This window comes from Equus quagga, chromosome 1 (assembly GCF_021613505.1).
Source record: "Equus quagga isolate Etosha38 chromosome 1, UCLA_HA_Equagga_1.0, whole genome shotgun sequence".
Taxonomy (NCBI): domain Eukaryota; kingdom Metazoa; phylum Chordata; class Mammalia; order Perissodactyla; family Equidae; genus Equus; species Equus quagga.
Genome location: NC_060267.1, coordinates 150,243,115 through 150,256,819, shown reverse-complemented (window position 1 = coordinate 150,256,819; position 13,705 = coordinate 150,243,115). Strand labels below are relative to the sequence as shown.

Sequence of the window (13,705 nt, the reverse complement as noted above, 5' to 3'; positions counted from 1 at the left end):
AAGATGATAGAACATTCCTCAGGGTTCTTGTGAGGGGTGAGTGAATTAAATATATAATATGCTTAGAACTGGGTATGATATAGACCAAGGGCTCAACAAATGAGAGCTGCTGCTCTGGACAGGACATGCATACTACGCAATGCCATGTCCCTGTATATCCATGTACGTGCACAGAACGTGCACTCACGTGTATGTGTCTACTGACGTGTGTGCAGGCCTGTGTTGAGTGTGTGGACGTGTGCAGTTTTTATGGCTAAACACAAAATGGGATCAAACTTAAGGTAATCTGCTTTTTCCACACAACACACCATGAAAGTGTTTTCATATAAATAAATACAGATCTACATTACCATTTCAGTGGCTACAGAGTACAGATGAACCACACCATGTACACCCTCCAACTGTTGATCATTTAGATCGTTTGCATAATCGTTTTGAGTTGCACTTATGGGCTACCTAGTAAATACAGAAATTCAAAAGGAAGTCAAATAAGAATCAGAAAAGCAGTAGTCCACTAGATCAAACCAAGGCTCTTTTCCATTCCTTTGAACCTCAAGTTAGTGAAGTGGCTTATTCAGCCCACTCAAGTCTAGTTATGATTTAAATCAGAACATATAATTTAATACCGGCTTCACATTAAAAACAGTAACATCATTTGAGTACAAATTTTATTGACTAAAGAGACAAGATTCTTGCAAAGTAAAAATCAGAAACACCTTGAAAGCTTCCACCCAGCTCTGCAGACACGTCAGTGCATTCCTGGGCTACCTCCCATCACACATCCATGGTGGCCCCTGATGGTGGCGGGTCAGGCACTGCAAGGCTGCAGGGGAACTCAGGCGAAAACACACATACTGAATTTATTTTCCCATCAGACTCTTCAGTGAATGTTGGCATTACCAGGGGGATAAATGAGGTATGTGCAAGGCTAGAACCCCAAAGGGTTCAGCCTTTAGTCATCTTGTACCATCTAGTCATAAGCCCTGAATAGACAGGTGTGGAGGGAGACGACTTTGGGTTTGAGACGCACCGATATCCGGCCTGTCCACGAACTCCACAGCGCACAGTTCTAGGTTATTGTCGCTGCAGGGTGCGTGCTCCAGTTCCAGTACGATGACTGAGTTTGGGGCCGATGTCATCAGGATGTGCTGTGGCACAAACAAGGTCATCTGGGGACCCCGTGCTGGCCAATAGCGTCCAAGGTTAAAGCCATTAATCCACACCTGCCCCTGGAGAGAAAGAGAACGAGAAAACCATCAACCCCAGCTGCACTGACAACCCCGACGAGCGAGACAGCCTTGATGCACACAGGTCAGCACTGGTGGAGGCGGGACATGCCCCCATCAAGGTGCTCTCCCACCACACACAAGACCTGAGAAGCAGGCCCACACCAGTCTTGGTTCCAGCATCCTGTTGAGATGACTGGCCAAGTTGGGCAAGGGCTGGGTGGGAGAAACAACAAAAAGTTGCCCTGGATACCCACTCCTGATTCAGGAAAATACATGTTTAGTCCCTCTGACGGGCTTTAGCAGGCACACATGTCAGTACTGGACAGCACTGTGGCAGTTTCACCAAGTTTCTGAATTTCGTCCTGGGCCTCAGGGGACTGCTTGTCTCCATATACCAGCTTCTCCCTGACTCCTCTGGACACAGAGGAGAATTGCCGAGCTGCCTCCTCAGGAAGATGAGCTTTCCTTCTTTGCTGTCCCCTCCTAGAGGGTCTTGACCACGCTGTCTGCGTGCACAGGACGAACACAGGCCTGCAGCCCGCGTGCACACAGGTCCCAGGAGCCATCCCCAAACAATCTCTCAAGTAGCATGTGGGGGTTGGGGGAGGGAGAGACGGGCCCACTCAGTTGGGTGTCTGTTACTGCTGTGTTTTAACGGTTTTCACAGCAGCATCAGAGTGAGGATGGGGACTCCACACTTACCTCAAGGAGCAGAGCTGGCCCTACAAGCTGCAAAGACACTTTCTGAGAGTAGGACAAGTTGCTTCCCTACAAAACTGAGAGTGGAGGAGAAGCCCCTAGAGAACAGAGCCCATGTCTGGGTGTGTCTGCACAGCCTTCCTGCATGTCTTAGGATTTGCTCATGGGGTAAGACTGAACAGTTGGCTGAACAGATGGAACATTCCATTACTAAGAAAGAAAGAGGGTGAAGGAGGGAAATCATACACACACACGAGAGAGAAAGAGAAAATGTAGGAGAGGATAGAAGGAAGGAATCAAGCAAGAAGGAAGGGAGGGAGGAAGAAGGAAAGAAACTGCTACTCACAGTGGCTGAAACATAACTGGGGGAACCTGGTGGAGGCCCAGGATGGCCACCACCTGGCCAGCCCTGAGTGCCAGCACGCTCCATGACACAGCTGCACTCGCTTATCCTAGAGCTACTTAGTTGCCTACCTCTGGGTATTTCCCCGCCTCCACGTGTCCGCTTTATTCCAGCTCCCTCTGAATTCCCTCCCTGAGTTCAAACCTTAGTCCTGCCACTTACTGGCTGCCTGATCTTGGGCAGGTCCCAATTCCCACCGGTAACAGGGGACAGTGACGACAGAAGGAAGCAGTGCATGCAGATCTCGTGGTCAGCATAGTGCCTGGCCCTGGGGAGGTGCTCTGTGAGTGGTAGCACTCCTCACACTCCTAAAATAAAAAGATCGTGGCATTCTCATGCCCACAAAAGGAGGCCAGTGATTAAACGACACCTGCCTGTTGGATTAAGTCATTTAGAAAAAGGTTGACAGTTTCACAGTTCTCAGAACGATTTTACTCTTGTTTTTACCACGGGATATGCTATCTCGATCCATCCTAAAGGTATATACAATGACAGCTTTACCAGGTTTTTATCAGTTTAAGATCTGCCGGTGCCTTGTTTTCACAGTAATAGAGAACGGCAGCGCTTGACTTCCTGCAGTCAAGGGGGAAGATGGTGCAAAGGTGGGTGAGGAATAGGGCTCTGTGAGCAGCACATGAGAACGCCTGTGCGACACGGGCTGCACACTGGGTCCCAACCAAGGTCAAGCCAACTCCTGACCAAATGGCGAGGTGAGTGACATAGAGGTTTGGTCCCTTCTCACCCCTAAAATTCCATTTCCTAAGTATCCAAGGGACGGTCCCTCACATGCATTGTGAGGAATCAAGCATGTCCACCTGGAACTGTTTCCCTGAATCCCCTTTGCCAGAGGGTTTTGGGTTAGAGTTGGCCAAAAGAGGACCTTGCTTGAGATTAGTAAGGTGGAAGGGAAGCAGCAGCCATTGCCCTTGGGGGGTTATCTTGGTTAAACGCGGGACTGATATAACCAGGGGCGCCTGTGAGTTCAGCTCGCCCTTGGTGTCCTCTATTCCATGTCTAGTTGGTCTTCCTAAACGCTGCCTGCTGAGCAACAGTGCCGTAGCCTCACAAGTCCCAAAGACCTCCCTGTCAGCTCCCCAGAGCACGACGTGGGCGGCTGGACTTGCTGAGATTCCTGACTTGACCAGCTTGGGAGGGCCGAGTAGTGTTCCTGCCTTTGATCTCTGACCCCTCTTCCAACTTCCACTTTCCCAGCTCCTCCCACATTTGTGCAAGGTCTAACTCTCACCAATGAATACTCACAATGGCTCCACTTCCCAGTCTGCACTGTGACTGATGGAGACAACCCCCAACTGTCGCTCCTAGTTGCTGATCAAAGTTGGTATTATTTTTCTCCTAGTCACTTCTTTAATTCTGGACACTGCATGATCTGTTCTAGTTATTCTTTCCTCCCCCAAATTATCACCTGTGGCCCATTTTGAGCCTTCAGCTCCCATATGAACTCTGCCTCCTGGCTCACCCAAATGACTCTCCAGTTTGTGGGTAGCATGCCTTGCACATTCTAACTTTCCCCAAACTCAGGGTTAATGTCTTCTTTGGCTTTGGTTAATTCTCCAAAGCTACGAATTTCTTCAGGACAAAATTTCCCTCCACTCACAGCTCCTAACAGAATGGGCATTAAACGAAGTTTACGGTGGATGGGTTGTCCTTCCAAGAGAGAGGAGTGAAGAATTTGGAAAGAACAGGTCATACAGGCACATAGCTCTGAGGCAATGCTGTCCAACAGAACTTTCTGCAATGACAGAATGTTCTGCACTGCACAATAGAATAGCCACTAGCCACATATGGCTATTGAACACTTGAAAAGTGGCTAGTGTGAAGGAGGAATTGAATTTTCACTTTTTTTTTTTTTTTTTTGCTGAGGAAGATTCGCCCTAAGCTAACACCCATCACCAAGCTTCCTCTTTTTTGCTTGAGGAAGATTTGCCCTGAGCTAACACCTGTGCCAGTCTTCCTCTATTTTGCATGTGGGTTGCTGCCACAGTGTGGCCACTGATGACTGATGTAGGTCTGTGCCTGTAAACCGAACCCAGACCACCGAAGCGGAATGTGCCAAACTTAACCACTAGGCCATGGGGCCAGTCCCTGAATTTTTACTTTCAATTAATTTAAATTAAGTGTAAATAGCCACATGTGGCTAGTGGCTGTCATACTGGACAACATAGTTGAGGCTGGTGAAATGTAATTTCATCATCAGAGCACAATCTCTCTGCTTCTCTCCACTGTCACAGCCAGTCTTCTTTTTTTTAGGATTGACCCCAAGCTAACATCTGTTGCCAATCTTTTTTTTTCTTTTTTCTTCTCCCAAAGCCCCCCAGTACATAGTTGTATATTATAGCTGTAGGTCCTTCTAGTTGTGGCATGTAGGATGCTGCCTCAGCATGGCTTGATGAGCAGTGCTAGGTCCATGCCCAGGATCCAAACTGACAAAACCCTGGGCCGCCAAACTACAGCACATGAACTCAACCACTCGGCCACAGGCCCGGACCCCAGTCTTCTAAATTAAGTCATAATCAGTGCTGTCTTAGACCACTGCGGCCTCCTCGCAGGTCTCCTGACTTCCTCTGTTAACTCCAGGACCCAGGCTCCAGCAGCAGCAAAACGAAAATCAGATGATTTTTACGCCTCCTGCTTCTAACCGCCTTCCCCGGGCCACAGATCCAGGCCTTCTTCCTCTCTGCCCTGCCTCCACCCCTCTCCCCCTTGCTCACTGAGCTCCCCACTGAACTTTTTCGCATTACTTTAACACACCAAGCTTGTCTCCCCTGCACATTAACCATTCCCCAGGCCTGAAAGATTGCTCCCCCAGGCCTAAAGCTTTCTGATCACTGGGGTCTCAACTCCATCATCACCTCCTCAGAGAGAAGGGGCAAGGTCACCTTCTAACACTGGGCCTTCCATTCCAAGTCACTTACTGTCCCTTTCATCTCTTCTTTTTCTTCTAGTTATTATCATTGTTTGAACTTCATATCATTTGTTTGGTTACTGGTTTATAGCTATTCCCAGCATAGATTCTATGGAGGGAAAGGCTTTGTCCATCTTGTTCAAGGCGACATTCTCAGCATTCAGCAGAGTGATATTCAGTATATACCTAGCAGCCCTCATTAGATAATACTGGTTGATAATTCTGCCTGAGAAAAAATTCACTGAAGAGGTGACTCGAAGCCCTCTGAAAGAATACTTCATGCTCCTCTGCCCCTGGCTTAAGAGTTTTAGAGAATACTGTTCACAGGAAGAAAAATGAAATATTTGCATTCCCTTCTTCAATCAAAAATAAAGTGATAAGAAAGAGATTTTTGAAAATGCTATAAAAATTACTTTAAAAGAGTTGAACTTTAAAAAATTCCATTTTCAAAAAGTATATACACTCTGATTTTTGTTTCTCTTTAGAAGGTTACGCTGCAATGATTAGTGGAAGCTGGGGTATGCACATGTTGTGAATGTGATCTAAAAGCAGACATACTCTTCATTAATGCACTGAGCCCAGCGGGGCCAAGCATTTGTAGAGTGAGCCCAGGACGTTCTGGGGCTTCCCAGCACTGTCCCAGCTGAAACGGTTCCATAACAAAATCTGACTTTCTCTGACCCTGGCTTGACCCCTGGTAGACTCCTTGCTCTGCCATTATCACCAAAGTGCTAACAGTTCCAATAAATGTTAGGTTCCTGGAAATGCCCGACCCACTTCTTCATTACTGAGACAGATGTCTGTCTGTCTGTTTTAGATTCTCCAGATAATGAAATCTTCTCATAAGAAGTTAAAGCGAAAGTTTCGATGCTGTACTAAGTCATACTTTGAAACTTTTAAAATTTGGTTGGAAGTTCCTTTGAAAACAATAAACCCAGGTGGAATATTGCCTTTGTTACACTCTGAAAGAAGACATTTAGACACTGCAGGACTTCAAATGGAAAAGACACAGGTCCATTTCTCCAGGTTAAATGGCTCTCACCACACGCGATTCATGAGTGTTTGTAACGTTAACTTGGGAGAAAGAAAAGAAAAAGAGGATAATAATAAGAATAATAAAGGTAAAATAGTAAGGGGCTTGCTTAGAAATAAGATGTTAAATAGACGTCACTAAAGTGCACAGGAGAACATGAATTCTCCCCTTCCTGCAGAGCCAAAGGGGGCTGCAGCTGCTGCCAATCATACCCCTTTGCCTCCTCCTTGGTCTTAGAGTAATAAAGGTAAACAACTTTACGGTTCCTCTGTATTTTAGGAGAGGACAAACAGAATTGAGGCCATCAAAGCACAAAATATTAACATAAAAGATCAATCACTTCCTCCTCTCGTTTCATTACTCCTGTTGACACACAATTTTCCAAAGTGATAAATAAACGAAAAGCAACAGGATATATTGGAGCATACAAGGAAGCCATGTGGTTTAAAACTCATTTGTCCTGACCTTGTTTTTCCAAAAGGGCCTGTCATGGCCTGTTGAGCATGCACTGTACATCTGCTTTAAACATTTATGATGTCCCAAAGACAAGAATGATACCCTTAAAGATAAGGATGTATCTTCCACCCATATCAGCATTCCTTTAAGGATAAGCATCTCTTCCTAAAAACTAAGGATTAATTATCGACCTGCTGTGCTCACCTTGTGACCACTCACCTGCGGACCACCGACCTGCTGTGCCAGCTAAGCATCTCATGACAGCAGTAAAAGAGATATTCCTGTCATATGTGATGTATGCTCTTTGTTTCAAAACGGTATAAAGCACTCTGTACACCCCACTTCTTTGGTGCCCTTCCTTCCTTGAGGAAGGAAGGCCCTGGGCTATAGTCCTCAAACCTGGCTCATAATAAACTTGCCCCAATTTTGATTTATAGATTGATTATGGATTATTTTCATAGACACAAGTTTTATTACTAAATTAATATACATTTTTAGAAAGAAAGAAGTCTGATTATCTAGTTTCCAAGTTCACAGGACTGGTGACTAGAAATAATGAACTAGATGGAAACAGCAGATTTTGTAGGGGTAAGAACAACTACAAATCAGGCAAAAAAATTTAAAAAGCACATCAAATTCAGAATGAGCCAAAGCAATCCTGAGGAAAAAGAACAAAGCTGGAGGCATGACACTCCCTGATTTCAAAGTATATCACAAAGCTACAGTAATCAAAACAGCATGGTACTGGCAGAAAAACAGTCACACACAGAAATGGAACAGAATTGAGAGCCCAGAAATAAACCCACACATTTATGGACAGCTAATTTTTTTGACAAAGGAGCCAAGAACATACAATAAATAAAGGAAAGTCTTTTCAATAAATAGTGTTAGGAAAACTGGACAGCCAAATACAAAAGAATGAAAGTAGACCACTATCTTATACCATATGCAAAAATTAACTCAAAATGGATTAAAGACTTGAATGTAAGGCCTGAAACCATAAAAGTCCTAAAAGAAAAGAACAGGAGTACATTCTTTGACATTAATCTTATCAGTATCTTTTAAAAAGTTTTTTAAATTAAAAAAATATATATTTTTCTTCTTCTCCCCGAAGCCCCCCAGTACATAGTTGTGCATTCTAGTTGTGAGTGCCTCTGGTTGTGCTACGTGGGACACCACCTCAGCATGGCCTGATGAGCAGTGCCATGTCCGTGCCCAGGATTTGAACTGGTGAAACCCTGGGTCGCCAAAGCAGAGCGTGCAAACTTAATCACTCTGCCATGGGGCCAGCCCCATTACCAGTATCTTTTTGAATATCATGTCTCCTCAGGCAAGGGAAACAAAGGAAAAAATAAATGGGACTATATAAAACTAAAAAGCTTCTCCATGGCAAAAGAAACTATCAACAAAACAAAAGACAACCTACCAACTGGGAGAGGATATTTGCAAATCGTATATCCGATACGGGGTTATTATCCAAAATATATAAAAAACTCATACAACTCAACAACAACAAAACAAAACAAACAACCTGATCAAAAAACGGGCAGAGGATCTGAATAGACATTTTTCTAAAGAAGATATACAGATGGCCAACAGGCACATGAAAAGATGTTCAACATCACTAATTATCAGGGAAATGCAAATCAAAACCACAATGAGATATCACCTCATGCCTGTCAGAATGGCTATTATTAAAAAAGCAACAAATAACGAATGTTGGAGAAGATGTGGAGAAAAGGGAACTCGCATACACTGCTGCTGGGAATGTAAACTGGTGCAGTCACTATGGAAAACAGTATGGAGATTTCTCACAAAATTAAAAATAAAACTACCATATGATCCAGCTATTCCACTTCTGGGTATTTATCCAAAGAACATGAAAACATGAAGGCAAAAAAATATCTGCACCCCTATGTTCATTGCAGTGTTATTCACAATAGCCAAGACTTGGAAGCAACCTAGGTGCCCATCAAGGGACGAATGGATAAAGGAGATGTGGTGTATATACACAATGGAATATTAGCCGTAAAAAAGATGAAAATCTTGCCATTTGTGACAACATGAATGAACCTTGAGGGTATTATGCTAAGCAAAATAAGTTGGATGGAGAAAGCCAAATACCATATGATTTCACTCATATGCAGAAGATAAAAACAACAACCACCACCAAACACATAGACACAGAGAACAGATTAGTGGCTACTGGAGGTGGTGGGGGTGGGGAGGGAGATAGCGAAATGGAAGAGGCACATTCGTAGAGTGACAGATGGCAATTAGACTTTTGGTGGTGAACATGACATAGTCTATATAGAAGTTGATATATCATGAAACTTATATAAAGTTATAAACCAATGTTACTTCAATAAGAAAAATAAATTAAAAAAATTTCAGAATGAAAGTAGGGTCAGAGCTAAGACCTGTGGCAGACTGCAGAAATGGCCTCAATTATTTGCAGCTTCCCCTATCAAGAGGCAGAATCTGTTTCTTTATCCCTTGAATCTGACTGGTCTAGTGACTTGTTTTGGCCAAAGAACGTGGAAGAAGTGACATGTGAATTCTGACTTGGGCCTGAAGAAGCCTCACACATTTGCATTCTTTCTTTGAATCCTGCCAGTCGTCAGGGGAACAGGCCTGGGCTAGCTTGCTGGAGGATGAAAGAGACATGGCCCAGTCTCTTTTGTCGCCTCTGCAGAAAAGTCAGCCAACACCCAGAGCAGAAGGGCATGCCCAGCTGAGACCAGCAGAAGAACCACCCAGTCTGCCAACACTCAGAACGACAAGCTGAATAACGGTGGTTGTTTTAAACCACTAAGTTTTGGATGGTTTATTACACAGCAAAAGCTAACTAATATGCATCAAGGTGCATTAGCACACTACTTTTTAGTAAAGTAAATGATGTTTATAAACCCAATTTAAAAATAGTAGAGTCCTACTCTACTAGTCGGTTCTTCTTTCACTAATCAGTCACTAAATCCTGTCAGGGCTCCCTCAGTTGTGTTTGTGCCTCTCTTAGGGTTGTGGCAAATGACTAAGTGAGAGGACACAGGAGCACTCAGCCAAGTGATGGCCATGCAATAAGCTCTCAATAAATGTGGCTGCTAGTATCAGTATTTCCCACAGTGGGACCCTCTCCTCCATCCCCACTGCTACACTGAAGTCCCAGCTTCATTCTTTCTCCCTGGACCGCTTCTCCAGCAGAAGAGCAGATTTCAGGGGTCATGAGGAGGAAGAGTTCTGTTTTACAAGTATCAGGTCAAAGGTACCTACAAAATCCCCAATGGCGGGCCCACAGGGGCATTTGGATGTGGTGCTCTGGATCCTCAAAAATGCTGAGTTGGAGCTGGAAATTTACGTGTTACCAGAACACCTGTGAGGATGACAGCCCCTGAAAGTGTAAGAGGAGGGTCCAGAAATGAGTCCTGAGGATGGCAACACAGAAGCTGAGAGAGAAGCCTGAGAAAGAACAAAGAAGGGGAAGGAAAACCAGGAGAAATTTGGTCACAGAAGTCAGGAGAAGGGTTTCAAAGGGAGTGGTTACTGTGTCAGATGTTACTTGCCTAGAGGTCAAGTAAGACAAGGCCTAAGAAATGTCTGGGGGACACATCACCATGTAGGTGCTGGTGGCCTTGGCCAGAACAGCTTCAGAGGAGTGTGGGAGCAGAAGAGCAGTTCCTACTCATCGCCCTCCACTCTTGTGTTGGTTCTACTGGTTGGGTCCTTTGCCTAACAGCTCCAAACCTGGGACAGGAACCTCACCTCTGCATTCCCTTAACAAGCACTGAATACATACCTTTAATTTACATTGTATTGTAACCCACCTCCCGATTTGTACAGACTTACATGGACAGATTCAAGACTGACAGGCCTTCTACAGGATGGCCATAAAATCTAAAACATACCAAAAAAATAAAGCTGCATTCAATACAATGAAATAATGTCATCTCTATGTTTCCAGACCTTATGGCCACCTCTTTGATGGCCAAGAGCAGATGGCCAAGACTTGGAGGATTAGTAAGTACTTGAGACTGAACACATCCAAAATAGAGCTTCTGCCCCCAACCTGCGCTCCTCCAGTCTTCCCCACCTTAGAAACTGACAACTCCATCCCTCCAGTTGTGGAGGTGCCAGACTCTGGAGGCCTCCTTGACTCTTTTCTTTTTTTTTTTTTTTGTTTACATTTTTATTGAGGTACAAATAACAATATTATATTAGTTTCAGGTGTACAACATAATGATTCCATATTTGTATGCATTGACTCTTTTTCTTAAACATCACACCCAATCTTTCAGCAAATCTTGCACTTCTAGACAAATTTTGCACTTCTCTCTATCCACCTAAGTCCACAATTTCTTACAAGATTTCTATAACAGCCTCTTATCAGGAGTCCCTGATTCTAGTCTCACCTGCTATATAATCCATTCCCCACTGAGAAGTGATCTTTTAAATGTAAATCAGTCATTTTACTCTCTGCTTAACACCCTCCACTGGAGCAAAGAGAAGCCAAATTCCTCACTGTCACCATCTGACTTGACCCTCCCCCACTTGCAGCTCCTCATCTCCCACACTCTTCCCCTTGCTCACGGGATCTTTCTTGCTTCAGGCCTTTGCACTCACTGTTCTCTAGTTCTGGAATGTTCTTCCTCTGGCTTTTTACATGGATGACTCAGTCTCACTCAATGGTAACCTCCTCCTAGAAGCATCCTTGACTATTCTGTATTTGATGGTTTTAAAATACAGCCATAAATTCTCCAACATTTTTTGCTTCAATGGGTAGAAACTAATTCCCATCCCAAGAACAGGGACTGGACTCAATGACTCTCTTTTAACAAAGAGAATGTGGCAAAAGTGATGCTATGTGACTTCCAAGGCTAGGTTATAACAAAGGATAGTTTTTGCCTGGCTCTTTCTTTCCTGGCTTGCTCACTCTAGGGAAAGCCAGTCATCACGTCATGAGGATGCTCAACTGTGTGGGGAAGAACTGAGGCCAGCACCAATGTGCCAACCATGTGAGTAAGCCACCACTGAAGTGGATGCTCCAGCCCCAGCCAAGCCTTCAGATGATGCAGCTTCAGCTGACAGCTTGACCATAAGCTCATGGGAGACCCTGACCAGAATTGCCCAGCCACGCCAGTCCCAAATTCCTGACGCAGAGAAATTGTGAGGATAATAAATAAATGTTTATTGCTGTTTTAAGCCACTAAATTTTACAGTAATTTGTTACATAGTAATAGATAACTAATACACCATTAAAATAGCAACATCTTCACCCCCACATCTTACTTTACGTTGCATCATTACCTTTATTTTCTTCCTAATTGTTATCACTATCTGAAATGATAGTGTTTAATTGTGATGTTTCCCCACTAGCAGTGTCCTTGTCTATCATGTTCATGTGCTCAAAAGTCAGTCACCAAGTACTTCCCCTCTCTGGTACATGCTACACACTATTGCCATATCTGCTCATATCACTTTGAAGCTTAAAACCGCCCCTAGTTCTACAAAGTTATCAAGGTAATATCCAAACTCCTTGGTACATGAAGCCATGAAACCACCTTTCCAACTGCATTTTCTACCACTTCCCTCCTCATTCTTTCTGAGATATCTTCTTTGACACTGACCAATTCCCCAATTCTCTGGACACCAACTGGGTGTCTAACAATCTAATTAGATTCTGACACCATCTACCCAGAGTTAGTGTCAGATCCCACAAGTTAAACGGCTCAGTCCTACAAGATTGCCCCCACTTCAGACACCAGTTGCAAGTCCTGGGCCACCTGTATTTCTGACTGACCCCCTCTTCAGGTTCAATAGTTTGCTAGAATGGCTCAGAGAACTCAGGAAAACCTTGTACCTACATTTATGGGTTTATTATAAAGGATGCAACTCAGGAATGGCCAGATGGAAGCGATGCATAGGGCAAGGTATGGAAAGTGGGATGTGAGCTTCCAGCCCTCTCCAGATGCACCTCCTAGCGCATGGATGTGGTCACCAACTCAGAAATCCTCTGATCTGATTGTTCAAGAGTTTTTGTAGAGCTCAATCTCTAGCCCCCCCGGCCCCCCCCGCCCCCGACTCCAGAGGTTGCTGGGTGGGGGCCTCAAGACAGGACTGGTCACCAGAAAGATCAAATGATTACAAGGTTGGAAATGTCAAAAGCAAAATGCAAAAATAATTTTAAAATAAAGGAATTTTTGTCAGCCCTTTGTTATAAATTCTTTTATTTCGTGATTTTTCTTTTACCTCTTGAAAGAATGTTTGCCTTTAAAAAATAAAATTGCCTTTAGTCAGTATTCTAATTTGATTCTCAGCTTCTCAAAGCATAATTTTTGTTGAGGAAAAGTAGGCCATTATCCCATCCCTCTCACCACCATGCTCGTTATGCACCCAAACCTACCACAAGAGACTAAAAAAACGCAGGAAGGCTGCAGGGGAGGTTCACGAGCCTTATCCACACCCATCTGAAGGACAGATAAACAGCACAACCGTCACTGCACTGTCAGAACACGACATCTTAGGATGGCACATACGACACAGCCGAAGCAGTGAACAACACTGCCTGTCTGGGGGAGTTTGCAGTCAGACAAGAGTTCTGTGCACACAGAACCCTGGCCTGTGTCTCTTAGACAGAGCAAAACATGCCTGATCGCTTCCCGCTGAAATCCCAGTTGACTTTCTGGCGTTTAACCAGAAAGCCACATCCGACTCAAGTCCAGACTAACGAGAAGTGATTTTTTTAAATCTTGTGAATCACCCTTATCAGTGACTTCATTCACTAAATCAAGGTAGTTTCTTTACAGCAAGTCAATAAAAGAAGCCAAGAGGCTGGGGACAGTGGCCTCGACAGGCCCTCCCTGATGGAGGAGGATGAAGGAGGCAGAGTCTTAGAAATGACTGGGGCTTCAGGTACCATTTGGTCCATCTGCCAGAGTGCTCATTCTCCCAAAGTCATAACTCAGCAC

General features: G+C 44.3%; 1 protein-coding gene across 1 annotated transcript in view; it reads right to left on the bottom strand.

The window, feature by feature from the left end:
* Nucleotides 1–651: 651 nt before the first annotated feature.
* The window catches only part of GLB1 (galactosidase beta 1), an 89,355-nt gene continuing 76,301 nt past the window's right edge, over nucleotides 652–13,705 (bottom strand). The window contains exon 16 of the mRNA XM_046666603.1: nucleotides 652–1,229. Coding sequence (XP_046522559.1) covers nucleotides 975–1,229 — 255 coding nt within the window. The 3' untranslated portion in view covers nucleotides 652–974. The remainder of the gene's footprint in view (nucleotides 1,230–13,705) is intronic.